The 24,483-nt window shown below is 39.9% G+C and overlaps 1 protein-coding gene across 3 annotated transcripts in view; it reads right to left on the minus strand.

Moving 5' to 3' along the window:
* ZNF385B (zinc finger protein 385B) overlaps window positions 1-24,483 on the minus strand; it is a 179,524-nt gene that overhangs the window by 146,429 nt on the left and 8,612 nt on the right. For 2 of the 3 annotated variants that reach the window (XM_064515027.1, XM_026111209.2), the window contains exon 2: window positions 232-534. In XM_064515027.1, coding sequence (XP_064371097.1) covers window positions 232-532 — 301 coding nt within the window. In that variant the 5' untranslated portion in view covers window positions 533-534. Of the gene's footprint in view, window positions 1-231; window positions 535-4,934; window positions 5,023-24,483 lie in introns of those variants that run through there. The other variant, XM_026111210.2, reaches the window with a different exon arrangement.

Here is a 24,483-nt window from a genome sequence, read left to right on the forward strand (position 1 = left end):
GTAAGTTCCAATGCTGTCATAAATCATGGAGTAACGTAATACTGTCTAACTGCAAGCTGGCTTCACAGAAAGAGAGAAGCATGCCAGTAATTATGAACATGACAAAATATTATTAATTACTAGTACTAATTTATATGAAGTTTAATCCTTATGTTGGGTGAGGGAAGGTACAGCTTAAGATCTCCCTCAAATTTCCTGACCAAAAATCACCTTCTCATTTTGATCACGTACCTGTACTTGTACTTGCAAACAAAGTGCCAGGAGCTGTACTTGTAGGGAGTTTTCCATTATTTAGCTGCTTCATTCTTTTCAGGTGGGACTTCCCATTGTAATGAACTTGAGCTTGTGCTGCAGAGTTCAGCTGTATATTGCACACTTCACAGAAGGAAAACAGTATCTTCTTCTTTTCTTTGCTCAATTGATAGTCTGGTCTGTCATTCCTCAGTCCTTTTTCTTCAAAGCCCTGTAGAAAAGCTGGTTGATTCATAATCCCATCTTCAAAGACGTGGTCAGGACTTAAAGGACGCTTCATACCTACAAAACAGAGAGAACTGTTGCCAGAAACCAATTAATAATGCTTACTACTAAATCAGCATTTTATTTTTCAAAGGGCTAACAACGTGAACCAAACACTGGTTTCAACAAATAAGGTTGCAAGTTGCAGCAGCTTCTCTTAATAGAGAAGCACATGCATTTGTGACACACTGCAGAGCTCAGAAATAATAAGCGGGTAATATATCACACACTGCACACAACACGCTCATTAGATTGTTCTGCAGCTCCCTGTTTTAAAGCAGGTTTATTATTGCATTCCTAGTGGAGGTTGAGATTATTTTCAGCTACACTTTTTGCCTCACTAAAAATTGGTTCCAAAGCTTTTTGCTTTCCAGTAACCCAAAGTAGTACACAGTGCCCCAAATAAAATACTAGACCAAAAGGATGACGACAAAAGGTGTTACTAAAACACTGTTTGAAAGACAGCAGAATATTCAAGTAAGACTAATGAACACTTTTCACTTCTATTTTCCCCAGAAGCTGTATCTTTCATACCAATATTAAGATGTAGTCTATAATACCTTCACCATTAAAACTATTACACAGAGAAATGCCAGCTAGAAGTTAGTCTTGCGGGAGCTACACAAATACACAGTAAGTGACAGTCCCTGGACTGTATAACCCAAGAGCCTGAAATACGCATCGTCCCTAGAGAATAAAAATCTCATCCATAAGTGAACCAAGCTGCACACAGAAAAGTGTTAAACATAAAAATACAGGCGTGAGAGAGAGTGTGTGAGTGTGTGAGTGTGTGAGTGTGTGAGTGTGTGAGTGTGTGAGTGTGTGAGTGTGTGAGTGTGTGTTATTTAAGGTATGCAGCTACACCAGTAAGAAGGGGAGTGGGGGAGAATGTTGTGTATGGGGAGAAGCCTCTAGAGTGACCCAAAAGGAAAATATTTCTGTTTTCTTTGCTAACCAATTTGTTGTTAACACTTTATTCTCCCTCCCACCCTGAATATTCTGGATCATCTCAAACATGATATTTACTTTCAATGAACCATTTAGAGTTGACAGTGATGGAAAAAAGAGCAGATACCTTGTTAAAATAAATAAAATTGACCAACACTATTTGAAATTTGTAAGAAATTGACTTATCAAGCAGCTCAACCATACAGGACTCCCAATTTTAGATTTTTGATATGGCTATCATTTCACATTAGAAAAAAGACTTGGGGTCATCTGCCAGAGGCATCAATAGATCGTAAATTATCTTCCACTTTTCTTCGCAAGAATAGATTCAGTGCTGCCTCCTTGAGGCTCTGAACAGCCACTTTCTTTGGCTTCATGGCTCACAGTTTTGCCAAAAATAACAGACTTAAAAAAAAAAATCTTGCTTAGACCAACTGAGACTGCTCAAAATTTGGGTTTTACCAAGAAGCACATCAGTTCCATGGTGGTGAAACATGCCCTGCTTACGCCACCCAGCAGAACGCCTATGGGCAGAAGCAGAGGCAGTGGCAGTGGCATTGACCCCCCCGGAGCAGGAGTCAGGCTCCTTGCAAGCACGCACCGATCCACCTTCCAGACGCCTGGGGGCTTTAAACGCAAGGCCCCTTTTCCAGCCCAGGAACCCGACCGAGCAGCACTGCTCTTCAGGCATACCTACCCCCTGCCAGCTGGCACAAACGATAGACAGCATACGTCTATGCGCACAAAAAGAAACACAGAATATTAATAATAATTTTTCAAAAGAACTGTGCAGTATTCCTAAGCAATACTAGACTACGCCTCTCTCTATCCAGACAAATATATTACCAGGAGTAAGTCTGTTTGGTCCTTCGACACAACTATGTCAACAAAACTAATTTCAGAAATAGGGAAAATGAGGACCAAAGGGCTTACCTGCTTTAGGTTATAAAAAATTCATTTATTTACGATGATGGAAGTATCTCGCCATATTCCTAACTCTAGTCCATGGTTAAAATTTTAGTATTTGTACAAACACCTCCTACAGCATGACTCATTAGTCAAGTATTCTAAATAAATAGTTCGTCATATATTTCATACATCTCAGTTCTGTCATCAAATATAAAAGAACATAGCCAATACATTCATTAAAATACACATCAAATATTAAAAAAAAAACCCCATTATTAAAAATAAATTTTAGGTTCCAGATACCTAACTGCTTTTAGAACAAAATACTTGTGATCCTGAAAACCTAGGCTAGACACTGTCACACTAAATCATTTAAGCGTAAGTATCATATTTCAAGGCAAGCAACCAAGATGCTCGACTCAGCTGAGCTTAGATGACATTTTCATCTGAAAATTTAATCTGTTTGGAGGTTTGGTGTTTGTTACTTTTCAATGCATTTTTTAAACCATAAATAACTTTCCCCTACTCCCTTTGTTTCTATGGTTTTAGATTTCTAAGGTGCTGTTGCATTCTTTTATTTCCTGAAGTAAAAGTTTTCGGAAAAATAGTATTTTTACATTATACTTTTAGATGCTATAATAGATACTAATTTAATAATAAGTTACGGTTAAAAACAGCAGCTTGTCAGAAATCCTGTAAGTTTGATTGCAAAAAGCCAATAATAATTAAACAAACTAAACTTTTAATGAAACTTAGCTGGTTTGCATACATTTAGAAAAGGCAGAGGGTAACGTCTGCACTAGTAAGCAGTATGGGCCAGAAAAAGCCGATTAAACAGGGCAAAACAGTTGGTTCCGAGTACCCGACAGCCACAGCAAAGCTGTCTCGGCGGGTTTCTGTTGTGGCCAGCTCGAGTCTGGTACCGCGGACTGAATTAGTCCGTTATCACAAGAGCATGAGAGACTGGACGTTCTGGCTTCGTTTCAACCAAGAGAAATTCGCTTTCTAAACTCTAAGTCTGCTCTGTGGTATCAGCCAAAACGAAGTAAGTGGGGAAGGTGAGAAGGCTCCCTTCCGAAGGGCACTCTGACCGACCTGACCAAAAACGCTTCAACGCGGACACGTCCACGAGGAACCGCTGAGCACAGCGAGGGCTCAAAACACAGCCCCTGCGCCCCAGGCAGCACCCCAGCTCAGAAAGAAATCACTCTTCAAACAGACAAAAGAATTAAGACCAAAAAAACACTAAGTTTCACCTTTATTTACAAAAGGAATAGTTTTAAATTCACTTTTAGTACAAAGTACTGTCTTGCACTAATACATGACAAATGAGTTGTACTTCAAGCAATCTCTTCTCCATACTTAGTTTAAGACCTAGAAAGCACAGGCCAAAATTTCAAAATAACCTCGGCTGCCTAAAGCTCTGTATCTAAATTAGAAGGTGACCTGATTACAAGAAGCACCGGCCTCCCAGCAACTGCTGGGATAGCAGACACAGAGCGCTTCTGAAACGTTACCCGCGCCGAGCACCTTAACCCGCGGGACCCGCCGCAGCCCAAACCGCCCCAGCCCCAAGAGGTGCCCGTCCCCAGCAGGAATCCCAGCCGCCTTCTCCGCAGGCTTAAGGCACCTTACGGCTAAGCCGGTCCAATAAGGCACGGCTTCACGCCCACGGGCTGGCCAAGAGGAGCCCCGGGGCCGCAGTCGGCAGTGCAACGCGGCAGCTGCCCCGGCGACACGACGTGCTGCCGCCTTCTTCGGCGGCAAAGCGGGGAACCGCGTCGCCTCCAGGAACCGGTGCGGTCGCCTTCCCAACCCATCCCACGCGCGCCGCGAACCTGCACGCAGAGGCAAACACACCCTCCCTGCATCTCTGGAAGGGCTCGCGCTATGGACAACTGCTGGACTCCCACCAGTTTCCATAGGACCTACGAAGCACCTCACATGTGTATAAGTGAGGCCACTTATGAGATGCTTAAATACAGGCAGAGCCCATCTGTGTTTGAGAAGCCTGGTCCAGTACCTCCTAAAACATTTAAAGGAAAAAATGCTGGTGTCAAACAGCCAGGCAGCTTTCCCAGCACACACACACTAATGCAGCTTTCACTGTAACTGATCACTTGTCGTGGTGTACATATTTGTCCAAGAATTAACGTGGTTAAAGGTGCTATTTTTCTTCAAAATTTGGTCTCCTTTAAAAATACCTGCTGCAATGTCCTGGCTCTGGACATACACATAACAAACACGGTGCTGCACTGAGTTAGCACAAGCAGCCCAGCCTGAATGCTGATGCACTTTCCAGGAGAAGCCTCCTTTAGGAGGCTATCTGAATCCTTTTATGAAAGGATTTATGAACACTTTTATGAAAGAAGCTGTTACACCTACACGTTTAATTCTGTTTTTTATTAAACAGAGATCTTGAGCATTATTCCTAATCTCTTTATTTCATCATCACTTGAAGTTATACAAGCAAGCATCTGGCCAGAGACATTTTCTTTCTTTCTGAAAGTTTTTGCTGCAGACAGATTGGGGGAGCGGTGAACGCCTGCACCCTCACCTACCTGCAGGCACACAGGAAACCGGGCCTTTCGGCGGGGGTCAGGCTCACACCCGGCTCAGTAACATTACAGCGTCACAGAGGCAGCTACTTGAGACCAGAGCCGGTGAACTGAAAACAGAGAGGAATTACATGACCATTATATTCTGCAGAATCAAAAACTCAGTTAGAGCCATACTCCTGTATGGCACTGTGAAGTATTTAAAAGCAAGGTCAAGATTCAAAATGAGAATATAAATTCATTAAAAGGGAGAAAAGGTAGAAATGATCATTTGGGAAAAATATAACAAGAGATCAATACCTCTCTTTTTGGTTAAAACCTAGCCAGATTTATCGGTTGCTTATGTTTGCAAGGCTAATTCTACATGGATATCTATTTGAAAATAAGGGTTTTTTTAATATAAAAGCTATTATAATAGAACCTTAGAGAATGTGTCATTTCTAACAAAGTGGCTTTGAATCCATATTCATTTATTTAGAGGGAATCTATTTATACAGTTATACATTATTTATACACCATACACTATACACGGCAGCTACTACTGAGTTTTATTAGAACCAATCATACAATACAAACATTTTGCTTCTGTTACATGTGAAATACTGCCAACCCGCATGTGTAACCTGCAACTGAATCTTTACCTAGAACCCACAAAAACTGCTATTCACTCCAAAGAGGCATCAAGCCAGATCTGCATGTGCTCCACAACTCAGACATCAACTTGTCACTAGCAGGGGTCTTTTAAATGTGCAGCATGAGAAAAAAATTGCATAGGGGACTGCAGTTCAGGCAGTCAATTTGTTCTGTCCTTCAGTAAATAGCCCAACATCGTTTGTGCCCTTCCTAGACAAAACCAACAACAGGGATTGAGTCCAGAGCAAGGGACCCTTGTCCAGCTACTGTTACCAGAAACCTGCAAATTGCCTCAACTTCTGCTTCCCCCTCCTCTACCTGCACCTGGGTCTTCTGTTCCCTTATATGGGGCAAAGGATTTAAGACCTTCATTTCAGAAGCAGCTGACTACAGCTCAAAAGCTCACATATTTAGGCTTTATTAATTAGTGAACGAGTCATTAATGCTTCCCATTTAAGACTAACATTGATATAATTTGCTTCTGTCAGCTTCCACTTTTGTACAATATGGATTCAACACAGCGTAGAAGGCCAAGTCTCAGCAGTGGCTGACATTTAACAACCTCCACAAATTAAAATATCCTATACAAAAAGGACACGATTCTGCAAATCACACTGGAGAAACACACATATTACAAAGGTAGTGATATATCTTTGTAAGTAAATGTATTTATTCAGTGACTTTAGAGGATGAGACCCAACTAAAAATTGAAAGGTGAGAACATGAAAAAAGGGAAAAGGAGGAAACAGAAGAAATCCAAGTGCGTTACAAAACATCTAGCTGAAATGGTCAGGAAAAATCTACATCCATAAAGGGATTATATGGCATATTCATCTTTCACAGGAATGCGAAATATTCTACTTCTTTCTCTTGTAAAGCTAAGTTCTGCTTCCAATCAAATACATTAACTTTCCTTCTAATCAAAAACATCAGAGGAAGCAATGGAAGCGCAGGAGCTTTGCGGGTATCTGACACAAGCTGCTACCCGACTAAACAAGTCCCCAGGTTCATGTTTCATCTCCAGTATACAGAACTGTGATCTGAATGGATTCTGCAAGCAATACTGGAGCAAGAATAAATTAGTGATTTATGACACCACATTAAAATTCGTATGTGTCATGAGATACCCTGTTTGGATTTCTGAAACCACATCTTCTCAGCCTCTTACAGCTGGCAAAGAAATCTAAGCATGGACATCCTTTGTACTTGAAGCTCAAGGCAATTAGCCTTTCAATTTAGCTAATTTACTTTTAAACAGAGTTGTGCTTTCAGAGGAGCTACAAAGAAGTATTATACATATAGTACACTCCTGTAGGTGAGAATGTGCACATCTTTACTCAAAGGAAATAAGCTTTTCGTTCTCCTAATGAATTAGTGATGGTTACACGAAGCATTCTTTTCCTGAGTACTAGTCTAAACTTTTGTAATGCTCATTCCTAATTAGTTCATACTTCAAAGAAACGCCATGCTGCAAATGTAATTAGAATGCCATCCCTCTGTGGCTCGATGCCAGGTAAGCAAAATAGAAAATGTATTTTAACAACTTACATATGGGCAAACAGAATTTTCTTTTTTTAGCCTTTGGAAATAGTCAAACAAGTTGTGGAAGACACAGGCACAGCTACCAGCATAAATCAGTTTTCTATTTTGTTGTGTTTTCAGAAAGGTTCATTCAGCCAACTGCAAAAAGAATACCCCTGAGCCTGGTACCGTACCCATCTCGGGCATCTCCAGTGGGGAAAAGCTACCTGCGCAGATGGACCAACGAAGCCTGTACAGACGCCTTGGGAGCTGCGGTCTTGCACTGGAGCAAATATGATTCCACAGTTCCTCAGCTCTGCCACGAAACACTCAAAAAGACGGAAAACAACCAGCCTGAGTATCTCCAGAGTATTATTAAAAAGAGCCTCACTAGAACTGTTTCTGGTAAGTCTTATGACCTTTCTTATATTTTATACATAAGCTATTGAGAGGCATATGGTTTGCACCATCTGGGCAACAAGTTCTATTGGGATACTGTGGTGAACAGCATATGCACAGTGCCTTGTGCTCAATATCCTACAGTGTTAAAAAAGCACTAGAGACTATTTTGAAGCCAACCTTGAAAGATCCCCCATATGTCTAAGGAGCCAGTTTTCTTTCAAAAGATGCATCCTTTTTCTTTCAGTACAAATCAAAACAGAGAACTGCCATGTTTAATCTCCATCTTGCTCTGAAATTCCTGAAGGCAGCCTCATATTCAGCGATGTTCCTACCTCTCAAACTATTTATTACCTATCTATATGCACCTGATCAGCTCTTCTTTTTCTTTTTCACCTCTGCTCACGAAGCATATAGAATATTTTAATTCAAAGTTACAGTAAAAACTGGATGGCTCATAAATGTAAATAATAAAGAATAATTGGTTAATGATGGCATATTGACCAAGCCAGGTTAAATACTGTTTTAGCGCATAAGTATTTTGATGCTAGTTTATCAATATGAATAGGAAGTCAGCTTGCTGTTCTTGTACATGGGAAATTTTGAATGGTGCAGTATGACGAATGGCTGACAGCTTCTTCACTAACACATTTCAGAATATTTAACATTTGAACGAGATTCTCTTTAAACTGCAAAAACAGATGGTTGTTTCTCAACACAAACATTAGCTGTTCAATATAAGGTAACTCAGAAAACTAAAAACATTTAAGCAACTAGTATTTATTCTTTGTTCTCCTTAAAAAGAGGACAATTTCAAGACCGGTAAACCTAAAATTAGACTTACTGTACTAGACTGTGAGCTCAGCTAAACTGGAGTAAACGAAATTACTGTGGTCTCAGATTATCACAGAACTGACGCATTAGTTTTGTCACAGGCTGCAGTTGCATGTGGCCATGTTTGTAGCTAACTAATTTTAAGAGTGATCCTTTCCTCTTCAGCCCCATACTTACAAGTTGCTGACATTCTTAAAATTAACAAGAAGGAACAGATTTACACATGGACTTATTTTCCAAAGAGATTCATCCTGGCCTGACATGATATATCTGACCACTGCCAAGAAGGTTAATCAAGTTTGGAATCTAGACAGCTCTCTCAGATGATGCTTCAGGAGAAGCAGATAATTTTCTAACATCACTGTAACATGATTTTGACAAGTTGGTGGCTACTTCTCAGGAATCTGTCTAAAACCATTACTCACAAATTTTTTAGTTAACTTTCACTGTAGCTTAAGTACTCTTATCCAACTGCAGAAGAACATGCAGAGGCCCAAAGTGTCCAATCTATGGTTGGATATGGCATCTTGGTCTTTTTTCCTCATCTGCCATGTGCACAAATCTGTCAGAGAGAGTACACCTGCCAGGAAGATAGCTTCACTCTGCCTCCTTGGCTTTCTCCTGCAAAAAGTCAGTCATATATACTTCCCTAATAATTGCACTGCCACCCTTAGTGCTTTGCCTGTAACACATTCAGCCAGGTGCCACTTAGTCCAATCTGTGCATTAGTCTCCTTATATACAAAAAAGAATGCACAACATACCAAACACTGCTGATTGTCAGTATCAGGTCATAGCTACATCTTATTTTCTCCAGGAACTCTAGTCTTCTTCTGCCAAGGTCCTACAACCCAAATCTTCTGAAATTCTAAAGCAACACCCATGAATGAGGCAAAAAACACAAAAAACAAGACAGACTTCACTGACCTCCCTGTTGGGCAAGGCCAGGATTAAAACATTCCACGTGCCAAAATGCTGAGTAGCCAGCAAAAAGAACAGGTTGGGATGCTTTTAAAAAGTTAAACATCTGAAAAGTACAAGTCATTTTAATAGCAATCTCCTCAAAGAGCTCTTTGAAAAAGTGAATCAGTTTTTAAAAATGCAAAATTTTCTAAAATAAAAAGGCACAAAATGAATCTCTTTAGATGCATTATCCATTTTGATCATTTTCACAATCTGCTTACTTGAGACTATGAAATGGTCCTACTTATTATCAATTTAAGAAAAAAACTTGCATTGTTTTCTGCATGTATCATTGTCTCTAAGACAATTTTCTAAGACTATTTCCTAAATCGGTAGAATTCTACCAAGTTGCTGGTTTGGGATTTTTCTCACATCTTTCAAAGTATTGTATTTAAACATTCTTTTAAATCAGAGGATCCCTCTTATATTCCTTGGTAGAAAAAAAAGTATGTTGAACAGCAGACATTAATTAGATACATCTTCACCAGATCTTGCAGCTCAAAAAGGGAACATATTACATGTTTTGTCTGATTGAATACTTTTGATTTATGATCAAGTAATAAGAGTCACCCAAACGGTAGAGCCCATAAGAAGAGGCAAGTAGATTGTCCAGTTTGAGATCATCTGCGGCAACTGACAAGGTTGAAGTGAGCAGTGCGTTGAATGTACCTCTTCTCTTTTCATTTTCCTTGTTTAAATGAACCACAGTTATGTACATTTTGTGCTGATTTTAAGCTCAGAGCCCTGAGGCAGAGGTGAAGCTTTGGGCCACTCCTTAATTCCACCTGCCCGTTCACCGACTTGCAGGGACTTCTCTCAGCGTCCAATTCTCAGGCACCTCAGGCTCTCAGCAACTGCTCTGATGGCTCCTTGTTAAAAACCATTCTGAATACCTATCTTATTCCACATTAAAATACACACTTCAGTTTATAAAGAATAAGACAGCCTTTTACTGTTTTTGTTGACATCTTATTTCCTGCTCCAGAGAAAGCATATGCATGCTGCAGATAACCCACACTGATCTTTTCCAAGTTAAGAACAACAAACCTGTTCGAGTGCATTTGCTCGTACGACTTTGAAAGACAAATCCCACTCATTTCTTTAAATTCCAGCCAGTGCAACCACACTGTTGCATTATTCTAATTCGGGTTTAATAGAGTAGCCATGGTATCTTCTTAAACTTTTGGATTTTAATCCTTACCTCTAGCCTTTAAATTTTAATCTAAAAGATACCATTCGAATTAAGGAAGAGTTCATGTAGGGTTCTGTTTGTTTTTCTTTGCCTTCATCATTCATTACCATAAAATCGGTTTACGAGTTAGACATCCTACTGTAGGAAGCACAACCACGTGGAGCCTCGCAGGGTGTATTCCACCCCTCTGACTCCCTCACACCAACAAGCAGTTGGCAACTCAAACAGCTTGAAACTGCGCAAACCTCTTGAGCCCCCCACTGTTTAGATATTCTGCAAACAGAGGATTTCTGCACCACGTACGCCGAAAGTGTCATGAAAAAGAAGTCAACTATTTGATTCACTAAAGGAAATACTGTTTTCTTAAACTGTTATTTCCTACTCATTTCAGCAGATATATAGATCAGCTAAGTGAGAATAAAACATGCTTTAACACAAACCAAAACGGATGTCTTAACTGCAGTATAAGGCAAATTACAAGACTGATGCAGAGATTTTTTCCTTTCAAAGACGTTTATACTCAATACTAACCAGAGCTTCCTGTGGGACCAACTTTACTGTCTCAAATACTCTACGTAAGGAACCTGTCACGTGAATGACAGGGGACCCTTCCAACCAAAACTGGTCTAAATAGTATTTGTCAAAGCACGTATGGCAGGAGGAATCAGGCTTAGTGCACAGAGCCAGGAGCAGCCTGAGTGAGGGAAGTAGCTTGTTTGTATCCTCACAGCTCACCCTTGCGTGCTTTGGTTTTCCACTTCCCCCAGCTGGGGCTGCACAGAGCTGAGGGCCAGGAGACCTGCAATTCCTTTCCTGCATCCCAGAGGAACTACTGCGTGCTCTTCTGCAAGAGACTGTACATCGTTTGTGTTCAAATCTTCCCCTCTCTTCACCCACCAACTCAGACTATACTGTCAGGGCTTAAAGTATATCTTATGTTTATGCTCGTCATCAGCAGTAGGTCTAACCTGACATGAGGTGTCTAAACATCACCTCTGACAGTACCTAAGAATCAGAACGGTTACTTTTAATCACAGAAGCACCGAAGATTAAGGGTCTGCAAAATAAGTGCTGTGCAAGTTCACCATCAAAACCAACAAAATTCTGAAGAATCTCCTTACACCCACCCACATTACCTGGCCCTAAGGCACTCAAATTCGTTTTTGCTGAATACTGCATAAGGTGTGCTTTTTGCAGTGTTGAGTGCATACCAACCGCAGCGCTAGCAAGCGGTGTCTTCCTTGGGACATTTACAAACATCAGAATGCTTATTCATGACAGTCCCACACATCATCTGCCACCCCAGATGGTGACTGGTGGGATGCTGATTTTGTCCTAAGGCAGTTACCACCCACCAAGATAGTATATGCAGGGCTAAACAAAAGCATGTGCCATCTGCTGTCAAGTTTATAAGGCTTTCTGATATCCACTAGGCTAGTTTAAGTTTATTTTAGTTCAGACATACAGGTCAGGAGGCTATCGCTCTCTAAATGCCCAAGAAAAGAAGGGTAAGTTATACCATAGCAGGCATGAAGTGAATCTCCAGGACAAGCTCTAATTCATTATCTACCTCTAACACCCCGAGAGCTGCAAAGGATTCTCATTGCAGTCAGTGGCAAAAGGCACCTAGAGCTCAGAGGACACCGCAGGGAAACTGAGACCTGGAAGCAAGATTAAGTTCTGCAGAACTTAAAGATTCCTTTGGCCTAAAGTAATTTTAGACATTTTCCTTCTTGCTGACAGGATTTTTTTTCTGACTCCTTTTCCTTACACCTCTCCACTGTTATCATTTTGATAACTATTCTCCATCTTACAATTTATTTCCCAACCCCTGATCTTCTCCCGCCCCTGTATCTCTGCAGAGTCCTCTCTTCCCCCTGCTTGTGTCCCCTCTTACTATATAGAGGGAAGGGAAAGAAAAGACAAAAAGCAGAACCCAGTGTGACATCTTCTGCCTGCTTTACAAACCACATACATTTTCCCTTGCTACAGTCATGTATCATATTCATTTACGGATGGTTAACAGAGAACACAGCAATTTCCCCAGTCTGGGGCCATTAGACACTTGAGCTACATAAAACAACTCTACACACTCTTCTTCATCCACTTCCTAAAGATTTTTTTTTTTTTTGAAGTTAAAAAATAAAGATCTAAAGAAACTAGAGAAAATAGAAAGAAAAAAAAAGAACACACCCACCAGTGCATTTTTCCTAACATTTCTAAGCCACCAAGTATGTGAAAACTTTCAGGAGCACTGAGGCAGGGAAGTAAACCACGCACAGGTGTAGAAGTTGCATCTGCAACTGAATGATGAAACTGATGAAAAAAATATTGCCTAAGTTCACTCCTTAAGAACTGGAATTTCAAAACATGGCCAAGTCACCTGTAAATCATAGTATCACAAAACCAGAACACAGCAGAGATGTATCTCGCAGTTCTGTACTGCACAGCGGTGAGAGTTAGGGGTTGCAAAGGTCCCAGTACCGTAAGAGCCCTGCTGCTACAGCCCACGCCAACGCCGCCGAGCCAGCACGGCTCCTCGGGGAAGCCCGGCAGCTGATGCTGAAAGGTGACACTTGCTGCCAGCACAAGCGCACCACCTCCTCCAGTATTCGGGCCATGGCGGGCAGGGGCAGGGCAGGAGCAGGAGAGAAGAAACACCAAATACTCACCTCCAAATGGCAGCATTGCTCTTATGAAAAAGTAAAGGCCACCTAAAGATAGAAAATCTAGAAAAGTACATGCAGAGACAGGTTTGTCACTCCTCTCGCCAGACACACAAGCGGCCAAAGGCAGTAAGGGACACAAGGCAGAGTTTCCCTGTGCTTCCTAACAGAAAGTTTCTGCAGTCTCCTTTAAAAGACTGTTCATACAACCAGCAGACTCCCGCGTGGTTTTAGATCATACTAGACTGCCGCCTCTACTACAAAAAAAGGCCACAAATATCTATGGACCCTATTGCAGCTATAGGCATAACACATGACCTTATTAAATGCCCAAGTAATCATAACGTGGATTAGAACTTGATACCAAAATAAAGTTATTTAACACAAAATGATCCGGCAAACAGAATTCTACTAGTCACAGTTTGTCTTATACTGCCATCACGTAAAGAATACAATTCTGGCATCTCCTTAGGGGTAGAAACATTTTTCCACCTATCACTTTACAACTATGAATCTGAAGTCCGCACAGAAATTCATGCATACTGCTCCCATAAAAAGTGAAAGTGTCATTTTGGACAGGGATAAACTTCTGATGAAGGCAGTCACACTGAAAATAGGCTGTTAATCTCCCCTGAATAAATATAACCCCCCAAAAGACAGAAATGTGAGCAGAATATATATTTTTCGCGCTTGAAAATGCTGAGGTGCGCAACAAGCACCTTTTACTTCAGCATTTACAGCTGAAGTTATCCTTCAAAAGCCCATTTTATTCTCATGAGATATTTCTCTCTGGTCATTCACTTTTCAAAGCCTTTTGCAACTTCAAGATTGCAGTAAAGCTGACTTTAATACCTTATTTTAGTACGTTTCTCTCCCTTGTCCAAGCTGTTCAATTCTTTAAAGATGCTTGTTGGTTTTCCCTAAACTTTTTATTAATTGTTAGGGAAAATAAAAAATATTTGCAGTATATTAGCAATATACTTCATAATGCAAAACATCCTTGTGATAAACAATTCCTCTAAGGGATCACCTGATTAATGAAGAGTGCGCTCTCTCTCATGATAACTTACCTAGTTGACTTGTGCTCAAATTATACTTTGCTGAATAGATGAAAATCAGTGACTGAATACAATTTTTAAGACAGTTTTAAACACAAAATGCATGAAAATTTATTGTGTTAAAAGATCTAGTGGGTGGGATTTGGCTTCTGGGCTTGAATCACAAACATGACATTTTGAAACATCAAACATTTAGAAAGGTTTTCTTAACATAACTTAATTTATCAATCTGATGTCTCTTTTGCTTGTGAAACTCCACAAACCAGTTCAGGGCTGCCAGCTCTCAAAATTTTATCTTGTAATATTAGGCATTTCTCCTAAGCCAGGCTTTTTTATTTTATGCAGCCATAAAAATCCCTTGGAACTCTAGCTTTTTAAATACCCCTCTAATCCTTGCAGAGGGGACTGAAAACATGAACCCTAAAGGCTCAAAGCTAGAAGGGAATTAGAGAAACCAATTTAAATTTTCTTCTAGGACTTGACACAAGGTTTTTTGAACGTTTGGAGCTGGCAATATTTTTGGCAACTGAGCAAAAGTATTGATGTTCTTAACCATGCACTGCTCAAGTCCTGGACTGCTGCTGTGTTTTATCACCTTAAGAAAAAGAGGACCTAAAGGCCTTCAAGTCCAGTCCCTCGTTCCTCAGCCTTTACCATCCAGCACCATTCCTAAACACGCTGAGCTCCACTCTTGAACGTCTTGAACATTAGGCCCCGCTATTCCCACTTGAAAGCTGTCCCAGCGTCGCAAAGCTCTGACTACGGACCCGTCTTCAGCCATAGAAAGTATTCACGGGTGATCTCTAGCCACTTGTCCTTGGCCAACGCTGGCTTTGGGGTTGAAAAGTTTCTCTCCTCTGCTGCGTGCAGTCCATAAATACATCAGAAGGGAAGGCGTTTCCCCTTCCCCGTTCTCACAACCTCCCCTCGCCCTTAGCCCTTCTCTTTCCTAGACTAAGGGAGCTTCCCCATGAGGAAGGGGATCTCAGTTTCCCCGGCCAGAAGCAGAACTGCTCCCTGCACCCGCCGCAGTCTGAACCCACCAGCAGCAGCAACCAAAGCACACTCCTCAATTCCAGATGCGCTCATCATGTCTGCAAAATAACACTAACGCTTCCTTATCCCTAAAAGGCAGGAAGCTTAGGCATAACCAGTTCATTTACACACTTGCAAATAACATGCAGATTAGATTTTGTTTCATTTAACCACAAGTCATTAGGTAGAGCAATTAAATAGCTGGCAAATATCAGTGAGGGATCTCAGCTATTGTAATTTACGTAGCTTATGTTAAATGGCCTATTCGATCAGTAACCCAAACTGTCAATTAAATGCCACTTTATTGTTTTTAAATATTTGTCAGTCCTTAGCTAAGAGACACACAGAGAAAGCCCAATTTAACCGTCCACAGAAACAGACTGTCACCTGTCACAGGAAACCACAGAGGAAAGCAACGATATTTCGGATCCCTAACAAAATATCCTTGCAAAGGAATGGATGTGAGGGACTTAAGTTTCCAGAACAAACTTCCAAATATATCCAGCTGAACATTTTCCAATGAAATTTTCTACCCCCCAGAAAATCCTGATTTCTGGCCAAAATTTTCTCTGGAAGTGGATCAATTATGTCAAAATGGTTATTTTTCATAAATTGCATAGTAATTAAATAGCATCACAAGCACCTGTTTCATTACTTTCAAGCAAACATTAAAAATGAAAAACTGAAAACTTTCAACACATCTAAATTTTATAGAAGCAACTGCTTTGACTAAGTACAGTTTTGTTTGCTTGCTTTTTAAAATGTAAAGACTTTTCTCCAAATTTAGAAAAAGAATAAAAATTGAAACAGAAATTCAGTGAAATGGAGAGTTTGGTTCCCAAACATTTTAGCTAACAAAAATGTTAGCTTCTTCAGCTAGGCTGATATTGCCCAAGTCTCCTCAATCCTGCTTATGTTTAAAATACGACATTGGTTCTAGCGGCAGTTTGAAGCAAGAGGTGATCAACAAATATTTTTTAAAAAAGGGGGTTGTACCCTAATCCCCACTCTCCCTCTTTAGTGTAAGAGTAGTATCCAAAAAAAAAAAAAAAAAAAAAAAAGCTACAGGGAGAAAGCAGTATGTTAATGGCTAACTCGTACTACTCAATGCCCGCGCAGGTGCTAGAGCAGACCCTTCAGCTGCAGTACAACTATATATCCTGATACTAATCAGCCTGGAGGATGGAGTCTAGCTCTTGGCCTCTTAAGATGTTTGAGGTTCATACTGAATCATGAAAAATTCTCAGGAGAAAGCCATGGGACAGTCACCATTTACATTTTATTAAGTTTCGTATCGCATTGCTGTGGCCCAACTCCTCATATAGCAAAAATCCCCAAAGACACCTGTTTCTGAGGGCACAAAGAAGGACAGCAAGCTGAGTTCTTCCCTGGGGTCTGCTTGACTTTGTCAATTCCAGTGACTGAAAAATGTATGTAGCTAATCACCTATGGATTAACCACATTCAAATTGCCAAAAGCTGTATAACATGTTTATTCTGTTAACACAATAAATGAAATATAACAAATTACCCTGCCTCAGGGCAGACCAAAGTTCTCACATGACTCCCTGAGCAAGCATGACAAATGATGCCTGTATTTTTACATATTTTATATATATACATGTATTACATTTACATACATATATAGATGTATATATGAGCTCTGTGAGATTTTATCTCCCAAGGTGACACCTGTAATTTAGTTACCATTTACTGAAAGTCTGTTTTATTCAGGTTTTCCTCAAGAAAATTCTTGCTTTTCATGTACTAAGCAGTCTCTCTTATATTTATGAGAAAGCAAATTAAAATAAGAGACTTCACAGGCTCCAAGGAAAAGTACATGTAGCTCACAATTTTGTTTTCACGATTTTCTGAAGATGTTTCAGACTGCTATAAGGTAACTGTGTTCAGGGTCTTCTTTCAACATACACTGAACAATGTCTTCCCAATTCTGCAAGGGTGTTCACCAATGACTTCTGTGCCACGTAAAGTTTTCCAAACTGCATTTGAATTATACTGTATTTTCAAAGGACAAGGTCCATATCTATTTACATTTGCTGCAATCTGTAGCTACAGTACATGAGCTATCTAATGCCTGCTCCTGCCGTGAAGGCATACCTTATCTTGAATATCTGAATGAATCCTAAGAAAGAATTGAGGAAGAGTTTAATCATGCACATTTTCTAGCTGTGAAGACAGATAAGCTAAAATAGTATCATTTTAAAGGACCTTAACTCTTCTTTTTGTGCCTGACTGCTTGGACTGTAAGTGATAACTGTTGACATTCGACCTGTTCTCTTGCTGACCTTTGCAAACCAAATAGACAGATGGACCACAGAAGCACAAAGTTAAAACACTTTCCCCTGTGCAGTCATTCATCTAATTTATCTAAAGAATACACACATAGACGTAAAGTTTTGAGGAAGACTGAACAGAGAACAAAACTTTACAATCATTAAAGTTCTTATTTCAAGAAAAAATGTAGCATAGGCCCAACACTCAGGTCATTAATAAACACAGGCTGCCTGACTTTACCATGTTACATTACACTGCTAAACAGCTGCCACTTGCCACTCTCAGGATACCATAAATTCAGTGATGTGTGATGCAATTCCTATTTTTTAATATATACAGATCCTTTCAGATAAAAAACAGTACAAAAATTTGTGTCATTTATGATCAATGATAAACATTTACTTGCCCTTCTTAGGCATTAACAGTGGTAAGCAGTCTGAAATCATGCTCATACAGCTTGAGTTTTCGTTTGCTTCTTTAAAATTACTTAACTGCTCTTCATATTCCATTGATAAAAGAAGGGAACAAGGAGAACATCAGCTGATTTTCCTAAACCAATTCACACTAACAATTTACCCTAACATACTTCAGAACACTGAAAGAACAACAACATTGTTTCTCCCATGTGCGTAAAAATCACAGTGAACTCGTTTACTGGAGGTAGGCTAGGCATCTAATCAAAGAAAGCCAAATGGACTAGTTATATTCTATATAGGAGTAATGAATTATATTTCAGATTAATTCTTGTGTAAGAAAAACAGTTGGGAACAAATAAAACAGTGTCCTAAAACACTGTCAGAGAGTGAACTCATTTGAGATCTACAGCTGTTGTGCTTTAGAGATTTGGATTAAAATCCATCATTATCTTTCAGTTAATACTCTTTCCTCGACCAATCAGCAGTCATATGGTGTTTACCAACCCTGGTCACTTAACCCACTTGAATGGCCTTTGTGCTATAATTTGTACTTCAATACAATCAGATTACTTCTAATCTAAATGATTTGTGTCCTTTATAGGACAGATAAACACTAATCCCAAGGTTCCTAAAACATTGCAAGCCTAAACACTGCCAGTAAGGCATACAGCGTTTGCAGCTTTAATAGAGTATTTTATCCAAGCTGGAGAATATTTGATTTGATCATACCAGCACTACCTTTTGGATACTTATCCCAAATTTCCTATATATAGAAAGAAATTACATTTATCAGCCAAACAACACCACTCAAATATACAAAATCAGCAGAAAATGTCTTCTACTAAAACTACCTACCTAAATATTACCTATTGATCAAATTACTTGACAGAAAAATATATTTATTCTTTAAATGTAGTTTGAGCAAAGATGAACATTTTAGAACTGCTTGTTTAGCAAGCAAGTACACATATAGTGGCCCATAGTCCCCAGTTCTCAATAAAAAGTCCTCTTCTTCAGAATGGTTTTCCAAGGATCCAGCAGTTAAAAATGTTACCCAAGATTAACTGAAGAACACAAATGATTGAGAAAAAAACTGCACAATCAGTCCAACATCTAATTACACTTAACAGTAATACACTTCGGCTTTGATCTCAGAAATTCTTCTGCATAGGTGGATCAGTAAACACGTGACAATTGCCCTGGAAGAGGGACCCACAGACACAAACACACTTGCGTGACTGTAGCCACAGACATTAATGTATCCATACCTTAAAACACACCAGAGTAAAAGGCACCAGAGTAGGAAACAAGAATAATCCAACAGGTCAGTAATAACCTAATGATGACATTACTTAGAGTGCTCAACAAATGTAAATGGCTACGTAAATGAAGATGTTACCAGTGTTGCCCTACTATATTCACATATATACTTAGCACATATATTTCTTACCACAGAAAAATGGGTAAGTAAAATTGGTAACTAAAATATCTCAAATTAAGCAGGGATATGCCTACTTGGTAACTGAATAAAAGATGCCCAAGGAAAAATTAAGGTTCTGGAAGATCTTAATAGTATCAATAGCTAGTACCTTAACGGTATGAAAATCTAAATAGGTTTACTTATAATACAGACAGATCCTCACACATAGATCTCCCTATTTCATATTAACTAAAACTTCTTCCTAGTTGACAATCTCAGTGAGAAAGAGAACGTCCTGTTTCTTCTCTAAATTCACTTAACTAATTTGCACTTTAAAATACAACCCTATATGCAGGGCAACTCTCAATAGATGACCTTAACCTACCTCTTAGTGAAGAGTGAACAAAGACACATGCAGAGAATTAAGAGCAATCGTCCTTCCCCAAAACTCGGGTTTGCAACTGAGATACAAGCCTGACAAGTAAACCTCTGAAAAGCGTCCATACGGATCTGAAAGGAATGAGGCAGAGCTTCTTACACAGCAACATGAAAAGCAGGAGTGGGATCGTATCATGAAATTTGCTGTTCTTGCTGTGAGCACTTTGAGGATTTTTCTGTGAGTGGTGTGCATACTCCTTACTCTATTCTGGAAATGTCTATTTTGAACTGAATTGTACTTTGGGCAAGATTCCTATGAGCCATTACAGAATAACCTCCTTGAAAAGTCTGGCAAAAATTACAACTTGTTTGAGGTCTCCCAGGAGAAGCTGCAACAATTTCAGGTGTGCTGGGAAAGCTTCTACAATTCACTTCTAGAATGACAAGCTGAGCACATCACCAAATGTAGTTTACTTTAAAAGAACTGACCTACCTTTCCAAGAGTTATAGCCTTTGCTTTTCACTAGTTTCTCCAGCTTTCCACATACCCTAAGGCTGGACAGTTCCTTGAACACGGTACTTCTGTTGTCTTAAATAAGATCATAAAATAAGCACAAATTGCAATTGTAAAACCACAAGTTGTGGCTTATCTTCTACTGACACTTAAAAGAATGAGGAGTTCAATGCCCAGAAGTCTGAGTTACAGATATGTAACTATGATCTGTGCAGCCTGCTTGTACAGCCAGACCCACTGCCTGTGCTAGGAAGTCATATGGTCATAAGGGAGTGTTGTTTATTAGTTTTTTTCCAGATATCTAACAATTCCTGAACCAGATGAGCCACAGACTGCCAGTTCCAGAAGAGCCTGTAAAATTGACAAACACTGAACAAATATTTATGAACAGCAGAAAGTGGTAATTTGAAGGAAGGAGCTGTAAATTCTACATATCCTGAAATAATTAATGAGTGAAACACTCAGCAATAGAAAAACACACAATACCCTCTGTGAACCCCAAAACACATGTGATCTCCCACTGTAAGAGTAGATAACAGTCTTCATCACTTATAAGCTCTGTGGTTAACATATGTGGTGTCATACAAACTCCGAAGGTACCACACAGTTCTTCGAAGATTAACAGCAGTTAAGTCCAAACTTCACAAGTGCCACAGAACGGATCTACACATCTCCATGGATGGACTGCAACTCATGGATGTGAAACCGCAAAGGCTCGAGACTTCACAGCTCCAGAGACAGGACTACAGACTACATGAGGAAGAGGAACTTCCTAGAATATGTAGGAAACATCCATAAATCACAGCTACTTCATAATTAAATGTCTCCCCCACATGCACACACAGGTACTAGAAACAGGTATACCAGTAATGTTACTGCACGCCTGGAAGAGGGCGATAATCGAGCTTAAATTATGCAACTTCATTACAAAAATAAAGTGGAATTTTCAAGCTATTCCAAAATTTCAAATGCTTCCTCATCACCAACTACCAGAAACAGCTGCTCCAGTGGAACACAAATGATTGCTAGGGCTCAGAACAAGTTTGAAGCCTGTTCACCACTGTGATATCCCTGATTTTTTTTCCTCCTCACTCCTGAATACTTGGCAAAACTTCAGGCAGCCAGACACATTTATACTAGTTAAACCAATATAAAAACAGAATTAACTGATTTGAATCTCAGTGTTGTAGTTATGAATATCAGAACCACCACATCAAATATTTTGTAAAGACAGAAATATTATGAAACTAACAGAAACATAATAATTAGAGAAACTTCTGGTATAAAAGGAACAGGACAAGGAGTAATCTCTTGGTACACAAAAGTTACTGAAGTAGTCAAAGCAGCCATTGGGGAAAAAGCTCCCCAGAAACACATAACTAACAGAACTGTTTGCCCTTTTAGGGTTGTCTCCACACCACTGGAATTAAACCATGCTAGCACACTATTTCTCCCGTTGAGAAAAAGTTAGAGCTTGATTTAGAATATGTGAAACAGCTGCATTAAAATAAGTTTGAGCAAGAAAAATGCATTTCTATTCTTACCTGTTCTTAAGCTGAGCTACACTTCCCCCCCCCCCCCCCCACTCCAACCAACTGGGTATGTGACAAGGAAGCAAACAACCCTAAGTCACAGCAATAGGGACTTTTACATTCTTGCCATAATAAATGAGAAGATGCTTATTGCTGCTTTCTTCTCCTCCAGCACACCAGTCACTAGCTAGGGGGAAACCCTTAAACAATTGAGAGAGGAAACCATTCTAGCTTTCCACTTCATTAAGTCATATATCATTTTTTACATAGGAGCCACAGAGCTGTAAGTCTCATGAGACAGAATGACAGCTAATTAAAGGGTCAGCTAAGCATATAATTTTGCACTGCTGCATATCCGAGAACTCCAAAACTGTAATATTTTCTATAAAATGTTGCCAAATATTAGAAGACACATCAAGCAGATGGTTATTTTCTTCTACAAAACAGGCACTTCTATCTGAAAAAAATCAGTATTTAATTTCACAGCATGGAAGACCCATGAAATTCAGAGTCAGCTTTTTAAGACAACTGTCTTGCATGCATGTGTTGTAATGCAGTCCTGTACACAGTCCTTAGACTTGGTCTACTTTTTTCTTGCTAGCCAAAACTCCTGTGCATTTCAAGACGAATTCACAAAGTCTACACACGCAGTAATATAAAGCGCTGATCAAATACATCTAAATCTAGCAGAGACACCCAAGTGTGAACACTTCAGGCTATTTACAGGATTCCTTTATCAATGTATGGCACATTTCGGGATGGGGGGGGGAGTGAGGTATTTCCTGATACCAGATTGTGCAGTAAGGTAGTAACGGATCTTTGAAGGGTTAGAGGTAAATCTGATGCAGACATGTTAACTGAAGAAAAGATAAAGAAAACCACAATTCAACAGGGCTTTTAAGTATTCAGAGTATTACTATAAAACCTAGAGGGTCTATTAGTGAGCCAGAAACCTATTATAGCAGGACCATATAAAATGCAGCATAAAAAAATCATCCTCTAACAGAGCTTTCTATCTAAAGTGTTTTTAGAGATACAGATTTTTTTTATATTTGTTCCTTCCCCACCTTCTTTTTAGTGACCTAATAATTGTAGTTACTAAAGCAATTCATCATCAAATGCAAGAATTTTCATCTCAGAAAGTAATTACATATATATATAATAAAATATGTAATAACTTAATATATACCAGTCACAATCATAACCAACTGCAAGCAATAGTCTAGTGCATATACAGCAGTCTGATATTCAGTTTTTGTAATCCTGGTTTCCCACCAAATACCTTAAAAACAAGGAGGAGCATACATTTTTCATTGAATGTATGTATATACACATTTCACAAACCACGCTTTAAAATAAAGGGCTTTTTTTATTCTATTGAGGGAGGAAAAAAAGGTATGTGAAAGATTTAACCAGTGAAAAATAGGTTCATTTCAGGCTTGACTGAGTGAGAAAGTAGCTCTGCTGCTCTCACCTTTCCTGGGCTTGTTCTTTCCCACAGATACCCTCTGCTCCCGCCGCCCGCTCTGACCCTTTCCTGAGCGGAAAGGAGGGCAAATCCAACCCCAGCTCAAGCCTGGCCTCCATCCCAGAAGCAGCTGGTAAAGCACAAGTCTAGACTATCCCAATAGCCAAGACTGTTCTACAGCCTAGAAAAAACTCACGAGATCTACCTCCCGCGCTTGACAGGTGGAGCCAAGCACCCAAGCAAGGTCACAGGCCGGTCCTTCACTTCCCCCAAGCCTGCCAGGCTTAGCTCCTCCAGACTGACTGCAACAGGGTCATTCAGAGAGGCTCGGCAGGCATGACATCTCCTCGAAGACTGAGCACCTTCCAGTGAGAAAGCCTGAGGACAGCCGGGGTCACCCAGACAGCCCCCTTCCCTTCCTCCCCTTACAGCAGGACATGGCAAGTCTTGTCCATCTCCTCCTGCTCCAAAGGATCACAGGGCACAGATGACCTTCAAACTTAAAGGCCCCAGGCAATCTTGAGGAAGTTTTCCATCTTCACACTGTCTTACTAACTCTGTCATGCCTTTGACAGTACTCCAGTAAGTGAATTTCAAGCTCTGTGTATAGCTTGTCTGAAAAACACAAATACAAATCCTGGTAACAAACACTCTGGAGATGAAGGACTGACAATGCTTAGAGCAAACATTAGTGGCCTTTTTTGAAAACTAGCATATTCAAAAGTGCAAGCTGAAATGTTCTGTTTAAAAACACTGATACCCTTTGGTCCAATGCCAACCTCTTCAACCTCACAGGCACTTTTAAAATATATTTGTTTGTTGCAATGAATCACGGACATGAAAGGAATTGGAGGGTTCTCATCTCTCAGGACGGGAGAGCACGACAGCAGCATCGTGACAATAAATGGCAGCAACTGATTCAACTGGTAACACTCAAAAATATATAATCAAAAGCATTCAAAACTTTGAGGTAGTGTCATACAGAAAATGTGATCTTCAACTCTCCGAAATCAAGACCCATTCCATGGAAAACATGTCAACATTAACAACACATTTATTCAGTAATGCACAAAAGCAAATCTGCCAAGACCCCCATGCTAAGTATGAAACATGCTGTTGACTCCTAACCGCCCATTACAGTCCCCATAGCTATCAAAGCCATAAACCTCTGATCGACTGTGCTGTTCGCGGCAGGAAGAGCCATGGCGTTGCACGTGGGGATAACAAGCC

Source organism: Dromaius novaehollandiae, chromosome 7 (genome assembly GCF_036370855.1).
Source record: "Dromaius novaehollandiae isolate bDroNov1 chromosome 7, bDroNov1.hap1, whole genome shotgun sequence".
Taxonomy (NCBI): Eukaryota; Metazoa; Chordata; class Aves; order Casuariiformes; family Dromaiidae; genus Dromaius; species Dromaius novaehollandiae.